General features: G+C 36.9%; 1 protein-coding gene across 9 annotated transcripts in view; it reads left to right on the top strand.

The window, feature by feature from the left end:
- The window catches only part of ARHGAP29 (Rho GTPase activating protein 29), a 50,299-nt gene extending 28,153 nt beyond the window's left edge, over positions 1-22,146 (top strand). For 2 of the 9 annotated variants that reach the window (XM_063407535.1, XM_063407536.1), the window contains exons 4-23: positions 3,437-3,533; positions 3,895-3,967; positions 7,845-7,905; positions 8,413-8,550; positions 8,838-8,902; positions 9,377-9,487; positions 9,597-9,677; positions 9,965-10,153; positions 10,390-10,527; positions 11,807-11,997; positions 13,828-13,994; positions 14,545-14,673; positions 14,845-14,943; positions 16,445-16,608; positions 16,851-17,039; positions 17,180-17,317; positions 17,679-17,911; positions 18,688-18,994; positions 19,162-19,270; positions 20,230-22,146. In XM_063407535.1, coding sequence (XP_063263605.1) covers positions 3,437-3,533; positions 3,895-3,967; positions 7,845-7,905; positions 8,413-8,550; positions 8,838-8,902; positions 9,377-9,487; positions 9,597-9,677; positions 9,965-10,153; positions 10,390-10,527; positions 11,807-11,997; positions 13,828-13,994; positions 14,545-14,673; positions 14,845-14,943; positions 16,445-16,608; positions 16,851-17,039; positions 17,180-17,317; positions 17,679-17,911; positions 18,688-18,994; positions 19,162-19,270; positions 20,230-21,125 — 3,575 coding nt within the window. In that variant the 3' untranslated portion in view covers positions 21,126-22,146. The remainder of the gene's footprint in view (positions 1-3,436; positions 3,534-3,894; positions 3,968-7,844; positions 7,906-8,412; positions 8,551-8,837; positions 8,903-9,376; positions 9,488-9,596; positions 9,678-9,964; positions 10,154-10,389; positions 10,528-11,806; positions 11,998-13,827; positions 13,995-14,544; positions 14,674-14,844; positions 14,944-16,444; positions 16,609-16,850; positions 17,040-17,179; positions 17,318-17,678; positions 17,912-18,687; positions 18,995-19,161; positions 19,271-20,229) is intronic. The other 7 variants (XM_063407540.1, XM_063407538.1, XM_063407539.1 and 4 more) reach the window with 7 other exon arrangements.
- The last annotated feature ends 209 nt before the right edge of the window (positions 22,147-22,355 follow it).

Here is a 22,355-nt window from a genome sequence, read left to right as displayed (position 1 = left end):
TCTTTAGTTAGTGTTCTTCTCCCCATTTATTTTACCTGTTTTTGAAGAAGAGGGGTAATAACAAGAAGTATTACAAATCTTTGTTTTCAGAGAGGGAGTGGTCTTTTGGTCTTTGTTGGGTTTTTTTGTTTGCTTGGGTGGTTGTTTTTGAAATAGTTCTCAAAGGTTTTTGAAAGCATTGTTATGAGTTTAAAGATAAACTGTTTGCAAAGGTACTCTGTTCCAAGAAGTCAGTTGGTTGCTTACTTCTTATAAGTCAGCTAGTAAAGTGTGGATTCAGGATGTATTCCTGTCTAAAAAAAATACATGGTGCTGTTACCTTATATATCTATTATGTATGAGAAAACTGACCTGCAGAGAGCAAATTGTACGAGCTTGTCCAGGCTCTGCAGACAGCTGAGGCAGCTTTGCTGCTGTCAGTCCTGCACGTGTGTATGGCGGCAGGGCTGAGGCAGCGGGGAGCTTGAGCAGGCTCCTGCATGGCCGTGTCCCATGGGCTGTGTGAGTTCACTGGAACCATCCATCACCTTTCAAAGGCCCTGGTCGCCCTTCGACCAGCAGCTGTCAAGCCTTTTCTTCATCATTTTAGAAGCATTGCTGGAATGTCCTCAGGCAATGCTTCAGCTTCTGGGATTCTCACTTCCAAAACCTTCATGGCTGTTTTGGGTTCCCCAGCCTGGTCTGTGCTGGATTCAAAAAAGTTTTGATAGCATGACCCAAGAGCTGAAACTGCAGCGTGGTGCAGCATTTTGATGAGATTGCCAAACCCACCTCAGTCTGAAGCCAGCTTTGGAAATAGAGTCCACTGCAAGCTAGGCTTGCATTTCTGGTACTGGATTTGGATTTTAATGTATCACTGTCATATGATTTTTTGTAGTTCATTATGTGTCATCTGAAATCCTGCTTAAAAGAGTTGTCCAGTTGTGTACTTGCTTTGAAATCTGTAGAACTATAGATAGATAGCTGTCATTTCCAGACAGGGCAAGATTACTATAGTTCATTGTTGTCAGTAGCTATTGTGTGCAGTCAGGATGTCCTGGGGAAAGAGAGTGCGTGGTTTAAAGTTGACGTTAAGTACATCAGCATTCCAGTGGTGGTAAGCTAGAAAAAAGCTGGTGGTATTCTGCTGAATTACTAAGAGATTACACCAACCTGTTTTGGGAGAAGTGAAAAGAAGTAAATCTGAAAAATTTGAGATTTGTTATTCCTTTTGTGATGGATCCTGAAAAGAAAGGATTTCTTTGGCATATAAAGTGTAAAGCTTAACAAAACTCTTCCTGGAACAGGAAGGCAGAGTGAAACAGAAGGCATTTCTTTAGGGAAAGGCTCTCTATATTAATGTCTTGTTAACTGAGTGAAAGAAGCGCACTCTCCAACGACACTGCCGCTAATGGATATATGAATGTTTCTGTGGTAAGTGCTTTGAATGCATAGACAATTTTTGCTAATTCTTTCTAATTTTGAAGCAGTTTTGTGTTTCATGCCGGCTCTTAAATGATTTTTCCAGTCATTAGGGGCTGGTAGTCAATAGGTTTCATTGTGACTGTAGTTGCTTAATGATTTGGAATGCAAAGTTTAAACTTATACACAGCATTATCTCTGGAAAGTTGAGGTTTTCAACTAACCTGAACTAAAAAAAAAAATAAATCCACTGCTATTTGCAAAGTTATTAAAAAATCCCACATCTGTGGAGCTTTATCGAATCTCATTTCAAACAAAGGTGCTAGAGGCTTTTTTTTGTGTAATTATGAAGTGTAGCTGAATGAAGAAGTAGGAGAAGCTGTAATTCAGTAGTGAACTGTGTCAATAGAGATTGGTAATGTTATTGTAATATGCGATAATTGTTTTTTGCTGTAGGCTTACTACAACTTTATTTCATATCTGCAAGTAATTGTAAAAATAGCCTATGAGAAGAATATGTGTTTTCTGTAATGCCTTTATATAGAAATAGTTGTTACAAAATGTTGATCAAGTCTGTCAACATACTGTATAAAAAGGAATGGATTTAACTGTGTTACTTTACTGGTTAAAAACTTTTCCTTTCACAAAGGAAGTCTAATGGGGGAGCAGATTACTGTACTTTCTTTGTTTGTTACCCATTAGTATTTAGGCACCTGGCAGGAAGTTAGAATACTTTTTAAGATTAAAGCCTGTTAATTTGCTGAGAAAATTTTTATAGAGTGGGCAACATTTAAACATTATTTTATTTTGCTACTTGTACAAGTTATTGTATTCTATATGTACTTGAAATGTAAGGAAGACAAATTAACCTTGTTAGATTCTGCAAAAAGTGATTAGAGTACCTGTACGTGTGTCATTGCAGTATTTCTGAAATAGGTATGAGCATGTGTGACTTACACATCTAGAGAGTTAAGAATATTGCATTGCTTAAAAAATCTAAATTTAAAAAAAATAAACTGAAGGAAGGTACACTTAAAAAAATAAATATTAATGTTAAGTTGTAATTTCTCACAATGTAACTCTGGGAAAAACTTCCCTCCAGAGGATACAGCTTCAGCTGAAAGGAATGTACGCAGCTTTTCTACAGAAAATCTCCCAGTCACCATTGATTAAGGAGTTAAGTTGAAAACAGACAAAAATGGTCATGCTTTTTGTCTTGTCCTTTCTCTCTCGCTCTTCTTGTTTAGTAGTTGTTAATAGAAACTCTGGATGAATCATTCTTCTTGTCTTATTATTCCAGCTTGTCATGGAAGTGTGCTAAAGGCTGTGTTGAGTGGATGAGTACTTGATCACCACTTTAAACCATCTAGTTTGTCCAGAAACATTCTTCTTCCTATTTGGGACCCCCAGTAGTTATGCTGAGTTTCTTCCTCACTTTTAATAGGAAAAATTGAGGGGCTTTTGCTAACTTTGGAGCTAATAATTGAAGGGTTTTGCAGTGAACACCACCTTTTGATAGCTTTCTGCTTGCCTGTACTCAAGCCAGAAGTGCTGTGTTCTGGATTGCATTCAGTTGAGGGGGCACACCACAAACTATTGCTCCTGTTTGGAATTCTGAAATTTCTACTCAGAAAAGAGACAGCTTTTCCCATATGTGACTGCATTTGTGAGCTGCTTTGTGATGGTGCTGCTGCTGTGTGATCTGACTCTAGCTGGTAAATGACTGTTTTTGTTGTCCACGCATTACCAACATTTCCACACAAAGCTGCTCCTTAAGTGGGAAGATACAGGAAGTGCAAGAGTAATCTGATTTCATTGTGGGAAGCATCTGGATTGTGTTATTTTTTTTTTCCTTTAGTGTTTACTTTCTTACGAATCTTCTTTAAAACGATGTTTTTTCAATTATTCAGAAAAGCTTAATGTTTCATGTTCTGTAGGAGACTTTGTGTATAAAATTTGTCTCCAGGCCTGGTAAACTTGCTTAATTGACCCCACCTCTCACCCTTTGGTTTTTTGGTTTTTTTTTTTTTGTAAGCGGTGAACTTCAAAGAAGTTAATGAAGAAAACAAGAGGGAACTCTTCAGTGAAATATTTTCTTCCATTGAAACATTGGCATTCACCTTTGGAAACGTGTAAGTTGGAATCCAGGAGGAGTTTTTAAAGAACTCAGTGGAGCTGAATTAAATTAAGACGCTACAATAACTAAAACTTTAGTTTTCTGTTGGACAACTATTTTCTGATAAAGTAATTAAACTAGCTACATTTAGAACAATTTTACTGTTTTGGGGTTTTGTCAGTTTGTTTTGGTTTTTTTCTTAATAAGGAAATCTGGGATGGTATAGAAATTGCAGAGAATATAAGATGACTACTGAAAATGGTTTGCAGACCTTTTAAAGGACTTATTAACACGATCTGAATTTTTGAATTCAGTGACACAGAACTGCTTGGTGAGGTAAAGTAATGAAGTAACACAATTCTTTGTTTTTCTGGCAGTGTTTCAGACTTCCTTATGGGAGATGTAGACAATGGCTCGTCATTGGGACTTCCTGTATCTCGGAGAAGTCGGGTAGGCTGAACACGTTCTCTTGGAGTGTAAAATTATATCTGTTAAAGGAGACTTCAGTTCCACTGAAACTCTCTGTATCATGGAGCCGGGACACTTGGAGTCATCTGAGTTTTAAAACAATATTCAACCCAGGAAAAAAGTGTATTCAAGGTTCCAACGACAGGAATGTATTCTCAATTCTGAATGATAGCAATGACTTGACAGGGCTACCTGCTGTCATTGCTTTTGAGATTGTTTAAATGGTTAAGTGAAAATAAATAGGGAAAAATAAGATACTTGAATGATTGCTCACTGAAGTAGTTAGACTATATTACCTATTAAACCTGGAAACCAGAGGTTTGATTTCATTTGGCTTTTAAAGACTCATTCATGACAAACCCACTTTGTGCTGTAACGCTTATAGCAACAATTCACTAAAGGAGCTGTTAATTTATAGGTAGTCAAAGACAAACACTAACATTTTGAACTGCCCTTTAAACACTGAAAGTGTGACTGAAAAATGCTTAGTACCAAATTCTGTTTTGAATTTTTGTGTATTGAGAAGCAGATTCTCAGGTAAATAAAATTAAGAGTTAAGTGCTAGGAAGATACAATTGATAATCAGTGCATATTACAAGCCAAGATGTAACAAGGTTAAAAGTGTTAGATTGTGCATTCTTTTTAGAGGCTTTGTTGAAACATGCTTTAAACTTGCATTTCTAGACAAATGCTTGTGTGCATCAAGCCATGCAGCTACAGCTGAGTAGTCTTTTCAAACTTTGACTATGTTGATAATCCATCTTTCTCCCATGTGTGTTATCACACAAATGCTACTTCTGTAGCTGCTACAAAACTTATCTTCATAAACAATATAGAGGAAATGTAGGCTACTCAGAAAGCTTCTGGTTTTCTGAGTTCTGGTTGTCTGGTTCCAGCAAACTTCGAAACTACTGATAAAAAGTATGAAATAAAATAGCATAGAGCCCAGCGTCTCATCTAAATTAAATGAGATTATTTGAAGAAGAACTGGTTCATGCAATTGGTTTACCAGTAGAAGGAAGGTTCTGAATTTGCCAGCATTTTAATCTTGAAGTGGTTTTGTAAAAATATGTGCTTGTGAAAAGAGATGATCCTATATATTGTATTGTGAAGTGAATGATTGATTGTCTATAAGATTGCTCTTCTGAACATGGGGTGGGGGGAAGGCCAAGGGGAAATTTTAGTATAGTAAAATGAATAAGGAATTCAATTCTAGATGCTTCAGAAATCACCAGCTTACATTTAAAAGCTCGCTTATGATTTTCCCAATGTGAAGGTGAACAATTATAAGTTTTGGAACAGGTAGGGTGACATAGTTCAGTTACTCAGAAATCTGTCTTAAGTGCTTTTTCATTTAGGCAAATAAATACACCTTTAACAAGTTAATAATTTCATTTTATTTTACAATTCAGAGAGTAATTTGGAGGTCATCTGGGAGTTGAGTGTTAATAAGAGTTAAATGCAAAATATTTAATAACTGTATTAACTTTTTCTGTAGTTGTGCGTGTTCAGTGGTTGATCATAGCAGCTAGCTGTCTTTTAAACAGAGCATAACATTTTGGTAGGATTTAACATGTAAATATTTTGAGGGTTGATTAAGGGGAAATATTTTAATTGACTCTTTAGTTAGGGACCTCCCTCATTAAGCTGATGAGGATGGCTCCAAGGAGGAGGGTGGGCAGTGCTGATCTTGCTTCTCTTGACTGCAGGGGAGTCTACATTCTTTACTTAAGGCATTCCACTTGGAAGCTTAAGTTAAATGATATGTATACCCCCTCTTAGCAAATGCAATTGTTCTCATTTTAGCTCTTGTAGTTCAACCAGATGTACAAGGTGGAAGCAAAGATGTTTTTTAATTAAAAACAAAAGCACTTTAAAATATACTGGAAGAGACCAGACAGACGTGTCTGACCTTTCATTACTCAACAAGCCATTTGAATGCTGTTTGATGCTGTGCAGATCTGAGAGCATAATAAAGAAGAAGGGTAAAATTTTCAAAGTGTGTGAAGAGATTTGCTGTTAGGGTGAGAGTCTTGTGTAATAAGGGAAAAAAAAGACAGAAGAGACTGGTTGAAGTTGGAAACAAAAGTCAGGCTTTTAATTTTTGCTAGGACTACTGGGATGAGTCACTGGTTGCTTGAGGGAAGCAAGCTGTATGGATCATGTTCTGATAAGAAGTTGTAGGACATAGATAAAAGCATTTGTTCATGCTTGCTTCTAAAATTTGGTATTACATATTTGCAGTGGGTGACTGTGAAAGAATGAGTGACCTTTGATAAGCTGCCTTAACTAGTGTGCCTGATTTACTGGAAAGGAGTCAACAGTTTTCAAGACTGCAATGACTTAGGTCTTACAGAAATGGGAAATAATTTTTAAGAGCAGAACTTAAAAGTGCATCAACTTTTAAGTTTTCTTAAAAAAAGGGGGGTTTTCTAATTATTAGAACCCCCTTAAGGGGGTTTTCTAATTATTTTTTTACTCCCCTAACATCATCTAAATCTATTTGAAGACAGTAATATTTTATATAAAATCTGAACTAAATCTAGGAATGTTTAAACTTTCTCTGCCACCAAATATTGATTCATTGCTAAATTCAGATTTTAGGCTTTTTTACCAATTTAGGTGGGGACAGCTTTAGATAGATTTCCCACCTGTTCTGGAAAAGTCCATCCATTTTGTTGAAACTCTTGTACTAGACAGTCACTGTAATAGTATTTCACTTTTTTAGGAATGAAGCAGGTCTTTAGGCTGTAGTTTGATTCTGCTTGATGTCATGGATGATTAATCATCTTGCATGTTTTGTTCTATGGAAAAGCTGTTTTGGCTGTGAAATAAACAATGATTCTTGAGAGATTTTTGTGTGACTTATGAGCAGTTTTCATTTACATTAAAAACCCCAACAAACCAAAACTACTTTTATCATCGATAACTGTGCTCCATTTTAGTGAATGTCTGAAAATAAACCAGCACCAAATCTAAAAGGAAACAAGCTGTTCTTGCAAAGCTTAAGGGCACTTTGCAGTTATTTCTTAGCCTTTGTTTTCTCTCTGCTTTGTGCTTCAAAGTTTTCAAAAGTAGTTTATCCATTTAAAATTATGTAGGGTTTGATGTCTGTCTTTGGTTTGGTTTGGCTTTTAAGGGGGTAGTTGTTACAAACTAAACTTCTTATTCTTTTAAATTTGTTGAGTAGTCAGATCTACAGCACAGTCTTACAAGTAATTCAACTTGCACAATTAAGGGGGTAGCAAAATGCAGTGAGGACAAAGATAGGGATGATGTGATGTGCTAAATTCCTTTTATTATTGGATTACATTCTGTCAGGTTGTACTGATTGTCAGGGCTTCATTAGCAAGTGTTACTAGTCAGCTGTTGTGCCTACAGTGCACCACCTGCAAGTAATCTACAAAAAACCCTGTATTCCCTTGAGGAAGAAACACAGGATTGTAATGGCTTGTAGAATGGTGTCTGTTTTATGTATTGGGTCTGTGTGAAAAGGTTTTTAAAAGATAGGTAGGGATTGAAGAACAGCTGGAGCTCACTTAATTGTTTAAGAAATCTGGTTGATATTTAACTCTTTCATCACAGACTTTCAAGATTGTTGATGTAAAGGTATATAATGATTTCTTGCTATTTATTCTTTCTGGTTTATTCTTTCTATTTCATTGCTGACTCCATTTGTCAGCAATGGGAGCTTAAAAGATGTTGTGCCTTAGATGAGAGGGAGTGATGGTGCAGTTTGCTTTATCTGCTCTATCTGCAAAAAAAAATAAAAGCAGATAATGCCATTTATGTTGTTAGCTTTCAGTTCCAGTGAGAGATTTTCTTTGCTAATTTAATGTTTTATTTCTTGTGCCACCAGTCTTTTGAGAATCTTTCTGTGGAGTCTGGGGGTTCACTGCATGAAAGGGATGATATCCAAGGTAGGTCATTCATTTGACATTGATAAACTCCATTTTGTAATCTGTGGGGTTTTTCCTTCCAAAAATGTTCTAAGTAAGTTGATTGGTCACTTTTTACACCTATGCTGCCTTTACAACTTCACTGTGGAAAAAAAAAAACGTTATTGCAAAGGTTTCATTCTTTTTAAATAACCAACCCAGGTTGCTTTTTTGGCGGGGGGCCGGGGGGGGTGGTTGGAGAACTAAGGCCTGAAGCACCTTCTGTGTGTTGTCATTGGTTGATTGATGTTTTTTTGGGTCACTTTCTTGAGGAAAGTTATGCTGACCATATGACTACTCCAGATAAAATACTATGACCCTTTAATTTGTTCTAAAACCTCTGTCAGTCCTGTTTAGAGTCAACCAGCATTAAAGACCAACTCAAGATCAGAGCTGCTTAAGCACTCACAGTTGGCTAATACTGGCTTTGCTCTCAGTGTGTGGTCATGTCTAAAAATCACTTCTCTGTGTTGGATGCTTTACTTGCAGGACATCTTCGAGCAGAGGAGGTTGATAGCATGCTCCTAAGAAATGACAGTGGAATTGAGTCGGCTCTGTCCTATGCTAAAGCATGGTCAAAATACACCAAGGATGTAGTCGCATGGGTAGAAAAAAAGCTTAGCTTGGGTGAGTGGCTCTTTCTGGCATTTAATCAGCTTTGTCATGATGAAATTAAATCTGTTGTCAGGCCTCTGTGCTGCAGACTGTCAATAATGTGATTTCTAAATTAGTAGCTGTTCTGCCAAAGTTGACAGAGCTATCATGCATTTCCTATAATTAAAGGCCTATAACAAAGTGAAGGTGGTCCCCTCTGTAGTCTGTTTTCTAAAGGAAGACTGTAAAAAGCATTTAGCATGTGTTATAACTGTTGTTGTGTTATAATGTAAACAGTAACTGTGAAATTATTTTAACAGAAGTGGAATGTGCTAAAAACTTGGCAAAAATGGCTGAAACTGCCAAAGCTGTTGTTGGACACCAGGTGAGTATACCTTAGGGGCTTTATCTTAGTCTTATATCTTTATTGGATGGCTTGCCCAGGAGTAAAACACTGATGTTGAAGAATGGATTTTTAAGCTGGTACAGAATTGATTTACACAGTAAAGCAGTGGCTAAAAGATCTGCATCTTTTTCCATTTACAGAAATGTGTATATATAATACTATTTGTATATATAATACTATATATAATACTATTTTTGTTGAATATGCAGATCCACATTATTCTTTTGTCTGACTAATATCTTGTATGCTTTGTGATTCGGACTTGTAGACTTTTTCTCCTAGTAAAATGCATCACAGATGAGAAATTAGTAGTTTTCATACTTGACATTCATACCTCTTTTAGTAAATAATTTGCTAAATTTAATTGAAAATGTAGTTCAGTTATACAGACATTTGAAATGTCATTACATTTCTGTATTAACTAGAACATCAATATGTTTTGTGCAATTTTAGGATTATATGCCGTTCCAGTCAATATTCATTAATGCTTTTCAAAATGATATCGAGAACAGTCAACTTTGGCAACAAACAGCTGCTGCTCTCCAGTCTAACAAATTTGTGCAGGTATGCTTCAAGAAAAAGGCAAAAGTATACATAATTTTATATAGTATTTAAAAGAACAAACTTCCAGCCTATATGCCTTTAATGTACTCCATTAATATTTCCTGTCTAGCCTCTTCTTGGACGGAAAAATGAGTTGGATAGACAAAGGAAAGATATCAAGGAACTTTGGCAGCGAGAACAGAAAAAAATGGTTGGTAATTCTTTCGTATCTAATGGTTCAGTCTAGGATTCTTCAAAAGTATGGAACTTCACTAGTGTGTTATGCACTTACATTCACACATGGTCTCTAGGGCTCAGTGAAAGTAGAACAGTCCATTTCATGGCAATCTGGTGTTTGTAAGAGATAACCTTTCAATGGCTCTGTACTTGGTACTGCAGCATACAGACCTGTGCATAAGTCTCTGTAAACATCCAATTAAATAACTGAAAAATTAATGTTGTTTATTCTTCTGCTTTTTCTTTTGCTGCATTCTGCAGCAAGAGCTGGAAGCTGCTCTCAGAAAAGCCAAGTTGCTGTATATGCAGCGTCAAGATGAGTATGAAAAAGCAAAATCCTGTACTGCTCGTGCGGAGGAGGAACATCTTAGCTCAAGTGGAAGCTTTGTGAAAGATTTCAGCAAGCAACTGGAAAAAAAACGAAGGCTGGAAGAGGAAGCTTTTCAAAAGGTAGAGGTTTTGTTTCTTGCTTTTAAAGTTAAGTCTATACTGGTTTTATTCATGGATTCTCAAGGATGGTATTTGAGTAAGTTGAGTTCACATTTTTAATGTTAATCATGCTACGCTCCTTTGGGCTTTTATCTTATAAAGGAATCTCTAATACAAGCATATTGAGTTGAGTTTTTTCTTGCTTCTGGTATCAAGGTCTGTAGCCCATCAACTCTTTATACTTGTGTTTTCTTTAGGCCGAAGAAGCCAATGAACACTATAAAGCAAGCATGGCAGAGGCTGAAGAAAAAAGAAATTATTTGGAAAGCTTTAAAAGTGATGTTTTAACACAGCTTCGGGAGCTTATTTACCAGTGTGATCTTACTCTTAAAGCTGTAAGCATGGTTTTTAAAATACATTTTGCACAGATATTTATATGTTGTTAAAACTAAGACAAAGCCCCATAAGCCCCATTTTAAATATAAAGTTTTCAAAGGACAGACGTCGAGGCAACAGAAAAAGAAGGAAAGCTTTTAATCTGTTTATGTTCTCTTTCTGGTAGGAATTTTTTTAAAAAATGGGGAGGGGGGGGTCTTGAACATTTCTGCGTGTTTCATGAGCTGTTGTCTTGCAAGCACCCTGTCTATACAATGCTTATAAAATATCTTTTCAAAATTTTGATGGCAGTAGTGTTGCTTAAGAGTGCAGCTTTCTTCGCTTTGATTAGTGCGTTAGCAAAGATGTTTGGATCTAGCCCAGAATGAATATTAACACACTTCAGCCTTGATGGCAGTCCCAGTTACTGCAGGATCCATTGTGACTAGTAGAATGTACTAATTTCTTGGTGTAATAGGAAAGTCATGGTCAAAACTGCATATGACATGCACAGTTTTAAAAAAAAGAGCTTGAAGAATGTAAGAACTCATTATGCCAAGAGATGTTTGGAGGTTTTTGTTTGGTTTTTGTTTGTTTGTTTACATGGGACAATGAAAATTTGATGCTGGGGCGGGGATGGAAAATAAAACATCAAACTTAACTGTGCTCCACAAGCAACCCTAAAACCAACCCATAAGAACAGTAGAAAGTATCGACAGACTTGTCAATTCAAGTCTGATTTAAATTGCAGACTACTTTGCAATCCAAAAGCTGACTAAGCAGTTATGCAGTATCCCCCTTTTCTAGTCTCTGGCATGTGATAAAATCTTTTAGAAGTGTTTGGTAATTTAATGAAGAAAGTATTCAGTTAATCTGTCTGCTGGGACAGAGTTTTGTCCTGGGTTTGGAATTCCAACTACTTCATCATTGTAGTGATGGCTAATATTCACTTCAGAACATGAAAAGAACCTTTTTGATAGCAAAAGCCCTTGCTGTTTATCTCAATCAATCCAAAGTGAGAAGCAATTGGAATTGCCTTTGGTAGTGAGAGGATTCAATAACCCAGAGAGGAGAGAAATACTGGTGTCTCTGTTAGAGACAACACTTGTGCAAGTCTCCTGAAAAAAGTAACATGTTGTTACTTGTGCCTGTAAAAAGTAACATGTTACTGTTTTCTAGAAGCTTTCTAGTCTTACTGTTCAAGTAATCTTCTTTTAGGGTATTAATTTGGGTTGAGCAAAGTGTAAGTGCAATATCTAGCAAATGACAAAAATAATGGAAATCATTTTCTCCCAACAGGCAACAGTTAACCTGTTCCAGCTGCAGCATGCTCAGGTTGTATCTCTGCCAGTGAACTGCCAGTCCCTCTGTGAGAGTGCCAAACTCTATGACCCTGGTCAGCAGTATTCAGAGTTTGTGAAAAGTTTGCCAAAGGATGGTGTTCCTGTTGAATCAGGTTGTTTCGAAACCCAGAGTTCCCAGGTTGATGGGTAAGTGCCAAAGTACAGGTTGCACATTGGTTTAGAATGCAACACTTAGGCACATGTGTTTAACAATAAATCAATATTTTTGAAGGAAATAAAGGAATCCTGGTGTTTTACCATGCTTTACTATTCTTTTGTCCCATCTTCTAGATGGTAGATTATATATACTGTTGACATTAAAGTTTCCCTCTGAATTCTAAGGCAGAATATCATTTCATGCAATAATACTTGCTAAAACATTGACAATTGTTGTGCAAGACTTGACTTGTTACTATTTTAATGTAGATACTGGTTAATACGAAAAATGTAAATTTTGGACGTGGTAGTGTTGTGTGGCAGTAGTACTTGATAAGCAGTTTACAAAGTCTGAAGAGGTCGTTTTCCTCTTCTTCGGGCCTTGCTGCTACATATAGTAGCTTCTTTCATACTGTTTACATTTGGCAACTTTTTGGCAGGAAGTGTTTCTTGATTTCTTTCTCGTGCTATGTGCCTAAAAAAAGCTCAGAATCCATTTGTAGGGACATGTTATAACTTAATTATTTTTTTACAACCTGTATGAAATAGAAGTTTTTATCATTAAACTATGAAAGATCCAGCTAATGTGGAAGTAAAGACTTCAAGACAAAGACAGCTCCTTGTGTCAGCTTGCCAAATGCTTTTCCACCTTTAATTTGTTGTAAAATAGTCATCTTGGCACTGAAGCACCAGAATATCCATTTCAATCTGTGTGTTTCACAGTTCTACCGGAAAGCGTCGTCATCGTTTTTCAAAAGGAAACTAAATACAAAAAACTGAATGCTTGAGTCAGACTTCTACCAACAAAAGGCAGGAAATTTAAAGTTAAAGCTCAGATTCTTAATTCTTGTCTGTAAATTTCCTGCCTTTTAAGGCTGATTTAGGCTATACTCATAAACTTTGACTTAGGGGGATTTAACTATGTGGCTCCCTGAGAAACTGATGAGCATGAAATTTCCAGCACTTTGTGTGCTCTCCCAGCTATTTACCTCTTGACATTTATAGGAGCGTGTTTTTCCACTCCTCTCTCCTCATCTTTTACTTTCTTTGTCACAGCCTTGTGATTCTTCACGTACTGGATCATTTTTATTGTTTGAGTCTGCATTAATTTAAGGGACTGTTCCTTGAATAAATGCAAATTGGGTGTTTTTCAGTCCCTGTTTCCCTTAAGCTTGATAGGGTAGAACTGATTAAGGAACAGCTTCCTGATTTCTAAACTTGGCCAGCAGGCCATTTTGTCCCCAGGGTGCTTCAGCATTTTACATTAATTACTGTTAACATTATTCAGTTCTTACAGTGAGAGTGGATTTTCAAAATGGATTGACGCTCTGGCAGCTTCAGCACATTTTCTGTGCATTTAAAAAGCACAGTATGTGAACACCTATGTGTTTATAGGTGGATGGTCCTGATGGTTGATCAGAGAATCTTTTGGAGGGGAAAGCCTAATCATAGAATACAATGGCTTCTGATTATTCTTACCTTCAGATGAACACATAGGCTGTTCTTTTCAAAATCTGCAAGATAATGTTTATAATGCATTATAAACATTATAACACGTGGAAAACCTTGATTCTCTCTGGGTAGAGAGAAAACACTGGGAAATCTCACATACTTAATTGAAAGTAAATGGTCACTCTTCTTTTACTATTTTTATTTTTTAATTTTGGAATTAAATTTAATTCTGAGAATGACATGTCAAAAATGTATGTTCATGAATAGTAATTAAATGTAGCATTTTTAGTGCCCAGGGTTTTAAAAAATGTATTAATTTGCATTAAATTCTGTCTTACTCATTCTTCAAATTACTTTTTTTTTCTGAAGGGTTTTTAATAAGCAATCAACAAACAGCGTCCATACATCCCATGGTAACTTGTCTCAGTGTTCAGGAGATTTTCCTGCTCAAACATTGGATGATGTGGGAAGCCCAATTTATCATCGTTCACAAAAGGTTAGAGAGAAGAGATCTTCCAGCAACACAGATATTCCAGGTAGTTCTATATTTCTTTTGGAGCTCAGTCTGTAAAGAAATAAATTTAAAGAAAAATAAAATTTTTAAAAAATGCTTGAGATCTCAGTCAGAAATGTAACACTGAAGGATTAAAAGTGTATTGTAGAGTTTAAAGAGCATAAAACATTATGTATTTGAGCATAATAAGGACAAATGGAAAGCTGCCTGTATGCATATTTAGATTCTTTGACACGAAAGGTGAGATACAATTCAAACAGTAAGCACTGACAAACTTAGTGGACTAAACTCTTTCAACTGGCTCCAGCAATTGAAACTCCATTGGTTTTGTAAATTCAGTGTTGATTGCAGGTCTTCTGCAAAAGCACAGTTGTCAGGTTTCTGAAATGAATTTTGGTAGCTCCTGAAGCTTTTACATATATTCATGTGCCCTGAGGTTTTTTCACTATATTGTATATTCATGTAACTTACGCAAAATTTCCTATTTTAAGTATACTCATAGTTAGTTTTCAGTTTAAAAAAAGTAAATTTTGTCTTTGACCTTTGGAATTATTGGACTTTCTTTTCAAAAGCAGTGCGAGGGCCGCCGCCGTTCAGATCATGGTCTGTTGGCAACCAGAGTGGAGGAATGTGCAGTGACTCTGAGAGCGCAGGGGGAAGCAGTGAGTCCCGATCCATGGATTCTCCATCTGCCAGCCCAGGTACAGCCACCCTCACTGCTGGACCAGTCTGAAGTGTTCTTCCTGCACTGTTGCACATTAGTGGGGATATCATTGTTAAATAAGCAGTTATTGAGCAGAGCAAGTAATGAAAAATGAACAGTTGGGTGGGACTGGTACTTACAGCTTCCTGAATTTTTTCTCATCTGCTAGGAGATTTTAAAAGACGACTTCCCCGAACACCTTCCACTGGGACTATGTCATCTGCAGATGATCTTGATGAAAGAGAGCCACCATCTCCTTCAGACTGTGGTAATGTTGTTTCTGTACCTGAAGTACCCAGAAGATGCTTTTTGTTACAGTGTGTGGCTTTTCTTTTTAATATTCTTAAGAAAAGTACTTTAACAAGTTGTGATTGCCAGCAGCATTGGTTTTCAATACAATATGCATCCACTTGAGGTTGAGAGATGAAGAATAATGTTCAATTCATTTTAATGAATTGGTGCAGGATTGTCTTTATATGTTTAGGTTACTGTATGGAACATAGAATGTTTCTAGTGTCTTCACCCTCTTGAGGTAAAGCAAATGATCCACTAACCATTCCCTCCAGACGTTTTCATTTAAATTCAGCTGCATGGCACTTGGTTATGTAAGATCACTTCTTAACTTTGACATGAAATGCACAAATACATAGAGTTGATAAGTGGTAAATAGGAAAAATGTGGATCCAAACGTTTAGGGTAATAACTGAGATTTTATCCTCTTCAGCTAAGATGAGTTCAATAAGGTCTGTCCCAGATTTGACCAGGCCATTTCCAATTTTCACATGAATTTTGACTGTACAATGACTATGTTGCCACAGGCATTGAAACCTGAATAACTGGATTATCGGAACTACAGTACTTACAAATTAATTTTGAAATATTTGTGGCGCTTGCTCAGTAAAGCCCTTAGCAATTTCTTTACTTAGTCCTTATTTCCTAAATGTATGCTTTGCCTTCTAGGAATAAATCTGTGGTAAACAGTATTAATTGAGATCTAGACCTAAAGCATGGCAGTGTGTAATGAGTGCAAGCTTTCACTTGAAGTGGTATTGTTCATCAATGCTTGAGCATATAAGAAGCTTTCTGGGCAATTAATTGAATGTGCTAATTTTAAGTTATCCATAAAACAAAGGGGTTTGGTTCAGAGTTGTTTATAGCATTTTAAGTAAATTGCCTGAAAAAAAAGGGACACAAAAAGGACCAGTTGCTATTCTTTTTAGTTTTAGAATCCTCTAGAAAATATTTTGATGTTGTTAGAGGAAACTGAGAATCAGCGATTTTTTTTTTTTTCAATTGATTTTTATTTTATGTGGCTTCTGCTCTGAGTGTGTGTTAATTCTTCCTTGCAGCAAAATATTTTTTTAAGTATTTCAGAAACACTACAGGCCAAAACAAGTAATCTTTCATCCTCTAGTACAGGATTTCAAAAAGTATAAAATTAAACTTCCATGAATTGTTGCCTGAGATGCAGAGCAGTTGGAATTAAATGTCCTAATATTTTCACATTGCCACAATACAGGAGAGACTGGAATACTTAAAAAGGCAAAAATGATTGTTTGATTCTGCTTTTACACAAGATTGTTTGATAGTTAATGTCTCTGTTATGTGAACTGCAACATAGTTTTACCTCCTTGTGATTGAAATGTTTTTGATTACTTTGATAGTTGCCATTACAGACTTGTGTTCTGCAGCACAAGTCTAAAAAATCAGAGTAACTACCACCCCAATAGTAGATATTAAAATTACTATAACAGGGAAATTCTCTTCAGGTTTAAATGATCTCACATCTGAAACTGCAAATTCTCCAGGACCTTTTAGAAATGCTAATATGTCCAAAGCAGCACAAACACACAAACTACGGAAGCTGAGAGCTCCATCTAAATGCAGAGAATGTGACAGCTTAGTGATATTTCACGGAGCTGAATGTGAGGAGGTAAGTTGAAAATTAGTTTTAATTGCTGCTTGGGATTGATGTAAAGTTGGGAGCTTTGGAAACTTGAATTATGTTTCTATATAAAAACTTGAAGTTGTGGCTCATATAATCACCATGAACTTATAATCACCATACTAACAAATTTTTTGTTTTGCTCACATATGGGGTGACAAACAGCAGAAATATTTCCTATGGTGTCAGATTGTATCAAGTCATGTGCTTTTTTGTTTCTTCCCCTGTAGTGTTCACTTGCATGCCATAAAAAATGTTTAGAGACTTTAGCTATTCAATGTGGGCACAAAAAACTTCATGGAAGGCTTCACTTATTTGGAGTGGAATTTGCCCAAGCTGCTAAAAATGTTCCTGATGGCATTCCTTTCATCATCAAAAAGTGTACGTCAGAAATTGAAAGCAGAGCATTGAATGTCAAGGTATGCTCAAGTTTGTTCATGCTTAAGTTTGACACAATCTTAAAAAAAATTCTCTTAAGATTTTAATGTAGTCAGTATCATCTGTGTTTTACAACTTCTATTCAAATTAAAATAGAGTTGTGCTGGCTTTTTAATTTTAGGGCATCTATCGTGTGAATGGAGCCAAATCAAGAGTTGAAAAGCTTTGTCAAGCTTTTGAAAATGGAAAGGATTTGGTTGAGCTCTCGGAACTCTATGCACATGATATCAGCAATGTTCTCAAGCTGTATCTCCGCCAGGTATGGAATTGAGAGGTCAGATGGAAAACCAAAGATGAGCATTCCAATCCTATGATCATCACCATTAAGTGATTTTGGAAAAATATTTTTTTTAAAATCCTATTTCAATAAATTGTGATAAATGATCAGTCCTGGAGCTATAGGAAAGGGTTAGCAAATGATTTCTGGAAAAAGTAGGAAGGAGTATTTTGTTAGCTGGGATTGGGTTTGAAAAAAAAATGGGATTGAGATAATGAACAAGGATTAAACAATGTTATCATCTAAGAAAATATGCTACATCAGAAAAAGTTGAAGAAAAACAGGAAAGAAACAGTTAAAACTTAAGTTTAAGTATGTTTCTGAAATGTTCATATTTCTTCAGCTTCCAGAGCCCTTGATTTTGTTTCGGCTTTACAATGAGTTCATTGGACTTGCAAAAGAAAGCCAGAATGCTAATGAGGAGTTGGATGCTAAACAAGCTAGCCCCAAAGCAAAGACAAGACAGTCACTCTGTATTGAACTGAATAGGATCATCATCAAAATTAAAGATCTTCTGAAACAACTGCCTGTACCCAACTATAACACTCTTCAATACCTTATTGGACACCTTCACAGGTAGGAAAATACTTCAAATGTAGGCTGATGTTGAAAACTTAACTGGTACACGCTGCATGCTAGGAATCTCTTGTACCTTTTTGATGACTGTTGAGGAAGAAGTCACATACACCTTTGAAGATACTTGTGTTGCTGCAGTTTTTTCCATGTAATGAATTCCCAAGTGTGAGAGAAGAATATAAAAGGGAAATAAAGCAGGGAAAGCATTGGCCTCCATTATTTTTGATTCTCTGCTAGCATTGGAGTCAGTAGTAATTAGTGTCACATGCAGGAATCTAAATATGATTTAAATTGTGATGCAACAAAGATAGGGCAGTGATTTGGTGGCCATTAACAGAAAATTGAAACTTGTATCATGTCTCTTAATAATCATTCTTCAGTCATATTTCACTTCCTTGTCCTTCAAATGGTGGTTTGCATGATGATGTACTAAACTGATGATTACCTATAAAAATGGCTAATATTGGGCTATAGCTACATTATTACTTAGAATGAGGGACATTCTTTTCCCCAATCCCATAAATGCCAAATAGCCACAAATAACTTTAACAAATAGGACATAAAAACACCCTGTGTGGGAAGTTCAAGCCACTGTTAAATGTGGTCTGCACTAAAGATTCTGCCTGCCTGCCAAACCCACTTTCAGGTTTTTTTTGTCTCTTTTCCTCTTTCAAAATAAGAGAATATTTTAGTATCAAAAGTATTTCTGAAGTAATAAAATTCTCTGCTCTTGAGGGCTTCTTTTGGTTTGATTTTTTTTTCATGTCTTTATGCAGAGTTACAGAGCAGTGTGATGAAAATAAAATGTCAGCCAGCAACCTTGGTATCATATTTGGCCCAACTCTGATCAGACCACGTCAAACCGATGCTACAGTTTCTTTGTCGTCACTTGTGGACTACCCTTATCAGGCCCGGGTAGTGGAGCTGCTCATCACATACTATGAGAAGATATTTGATGTCTCACTGAAACCACTTCTGAGTGCTTCTCATTCTGAAGAAACAGCTGTTATGGTCAGAGCTGCTTTATCAGCAGATGAGATGGAGCCACAGCAGCAGAGGAAGTCATTTGTTGCTGTAAAGGAAGTGAGTGACTCTTGCTGCCACAATGTCACCTGTGCCATATTACCTTCTGTGTTGAATTCTGGAGCATTCCAGAGCACATTGCTAATAAGTCTTTGTGGATTTTTTTTTTTAATAAGGAGTGCCTTTTCTGTTGAGTTCTCATTTACTTTTGCTCTGACTTTTGTTAGCAGGGTGTTCAAACAGTTCCAAGTGAAAGAGCTTCAGAAACAGCTGCACTCTTTTTCGAATCGAAGAACAGCCAGAATACAAAAGACGAGGCAGATACATGTGTAACTGGTTAGTATGCTATTAACTCTGGGTGTGGGTGAATAAGGAGCCCTGGATGCCTTAGATTATAGTGCATGGAGCTCTGCACTATAGACAGAAGCAAGTGATAAAACCTGTTTATCACGGCTTGATATACTGTTTATTTTTGTAAGAAGGACAGAGAATTAAATCTTTCTAAAGTCTTTTAAGAAATCTGTGTTTATGGAGTCAGAGCTTAAAGTATTTGGTAAGAGAATATAACAGTGGTTAGGTTTCTCCCTTTTTTTAAAAAAAAAGCAAACAAAACCATAATTATGCTATGTGGATTTCTGAAATCCACTAGAGTGCTGTAAACTAATATCTAGCACTTTATGTATTTTGACCACTCTTCCTGCAAAATGTGTATTATTGCCACTCACTAGAACTAAACCAGAAGACTTTGGAAAGAGTAATTGTCTGACAGAATCATCAGAACATTTTGGATATCAATATTTCTGCTTTAAAAACCCCAGGTTTGCTATCCTAATTCTAACTCCTTTTTTTTTTTTCTGTTTATCTGCCTATGCTACTACAGGGGTTTGTTTTGATGTAGGTATGATTTCACATACTTTATTTAGGAGTAAATATACATAATCCCTTTTAATTGTGCTGGTTTTCATCTGATGTTACCAGTTCAGTCATGTCCCATGCATCAACAGTGTGACATCCTGAAACATACTAAAACTGAAAATATTCACAGATGGCAAAGCACCAGCCAAAAAGTGAAGTGTCTCTTTGTCTGCTTTCTCTTTGGTTACAGCTGTACAATGTTTTACTGCTAGTGAAATGCTAACATCTGGTTAGAGTAGGCTATTGCTAGTGTGTATACAAGCTATCCCTAAAAACTGTTACCTGTTAAAATACTAACTGTCAAGGGGTCATTGAAGCCTTGCTGACTTCTCTTTGTACTTGGTGCAAAGATCCAGTCAGATCTATTTGTGTATTTCTAGGTAATGCCGTGAGTCCAGCTGCAGAGAAAGACAATGATCCATTCCTTTCTCTAGGTGAAGACCCCTGTAAAATGAGTTTACTTCCTGTAAAACCCAACCGCCAGAGTGCCAAAGTGCCGCTGCGGGCTCCAAGGACAAAACCATCATCTCGCCCTGTCAGCCTGCCTGTAGACAGAATACTTCCTCCGTGTGTTTTGAATGAAAGAAATTCCCGAAATGCAGGGGCAGTGAGTTCAGAGAAGCTGGGCAGAAGCCCTACCATTGAAGAAGTCTCAGAGGTGAAGGCACTCCCTGCTGTTGATACCTGCTGCAGACTTCCTTGTTACGACATCCAGATGCTGCGAAAAACTTGGGACAAGCAGTACAAACAGTACGATATCACGCCAAGGACAGCAATGATCATGACTAATGTGCCTCAGGAGATCCAAGCACTCGAGAGTGGAACTGCAGGTGCTTTATCATCCTCATGCAGAATAGGTAACAATTCAGCTAATGCCATTCTTCCTAATAAGCCATATTCTATTGTCGGGTCAGGAAGGACAGCAGCGGAAGAGAATGGTCCTGATGTCAATCCTCTTGCTGCCTTTAGGGCACCAAGAACATTGCAACCACCCCCAGGGACGTTTTATAAACCACCCTCTAACAAATCAAAAGGTAATGAAGATGGTTCTGCTAAAGCTTGTGCACCAACCAATGCTAGCCCTGTGCTCCCCCAGGATAATACTGTGAAACTGGCTAGGAGCTCTGCACTTCCATCAGATGATGCTGAACAAAACACAAACGAACAGAAGTCTAGCTCAGAGGATATTCACCCCACAGATCTGAAGCCCACTTATCACAGACTGAGACCAAAAAGGATCCAAGAACTGGAACACAGGGAAGCTCATTTTGTATAGGGTGCAAATTCCTCTTGGACTATATGCAGTTTGTTAATGTTGCCAGTGGAGGCTTCCCTTTGCCCCCTTACCTTTGCCTTCCCTTGAGAATCCCACTTTTGTGCCATATTGGAGTTATTTTTATATATGCAGCATTTTTAAAATGGGGGGAGACCTGGGGAACTGTGAATTAACTAAGTCAAACTTTTTGTAGTTCAGTAGCTTTCAATAAAGATGTAATACATTCCCAGTCTAAACACAGTTAATTGGGATCATTGAATAAGACACTGAGCTTCATTTCATTGTGTGGAATGGAGTGCTTATTCATAGAGAAACAGCTGGTTTTTCTTAATAGATGTTATAATAAAAATGGAGGGTTTAATGGTCACTGTCTAAGCATAAACCAAAGCTTGTGCTTTGCTCTGTAAAAGCATTTGTTCATTTTTCTAATCTGTGCAATTAAAGCTTTGCCCCTGAACAGGCTTACATACTGGCCAGCATGTCCATAATTATGTATCATATGTGTATATTTTAGACAGACATGGTTATCTGTTGCCAGTTTTCTATGTTGTCACTTTAATTTTTTTTTTTTTTTGTACAGCAGGGATGCACTTACTGAGCTTTACTATTCAGAAGCAGCAATCAATTCACGTCTGGTTTCTAGTGTAGCTTAGCGAGTGGGGCAGATGTGCACAGCCTGTTTCACTTGGTGCCCTGGGGACACAGCTGCCGTGGTGCTGTCTTTCCCAGGTGAATGACAAGGCAGTGATTTGCTTGCTATAGATCAGTTTCACCACCTAACCTGGTATAACTGAAATGAAGAGCTTCGTTTCCAAATTTCTGTGAAACAGCTAAAAATAACCAAAAATCAGCATTAGTAGGTGCATCTAATGGTTTTCACTTTGTATTAAATGGTTTTTATGTGTACACTGTGTTGTATTTGCTTTAAAATATATTAATGTGTTAACATTTCAGTGACTCTATGGCTTCTATATCTGGATTTCTTCTAACTTATTAAAATATAGATGTTTGGCCTTTGCAATAGTGTAGTACTCTCCTGCATCTGTCTCCTGGGGCTAGGGAGTAACACGCTTTTCTTTATGGGATTACAATTAGCATGACCCTTTCTTGCATCCGAGAGAGTACAGTTGTTTTAGCACTGTACGTTCTAGTGATGTAAGCATCAAGATGACTCTTAAAGGACGGCCAAGACAAAGATTCACTTTTCTGGTTTTGCAACAGGAAATACAC

Source organism: Prinia subflava, chromosome 10, assembly GCF_021018805.1.
Source record: "Prinia subflava isolate CZ2003 ecotype Zambia chromosome 10, Cam_Psub_1.2, whole genome shotgun sequence".
Classification (NCBI taxonomy): Eukaryota; Metazoa; Chordata; class Aves; order Passeriformes; family Cisticolidae; genus Prinia; species Prinia subflava.
Note: the sequence above shows the minus strand (reverse complement) of the source record. Positions and strands in the feature narration are given on the sequence as shown.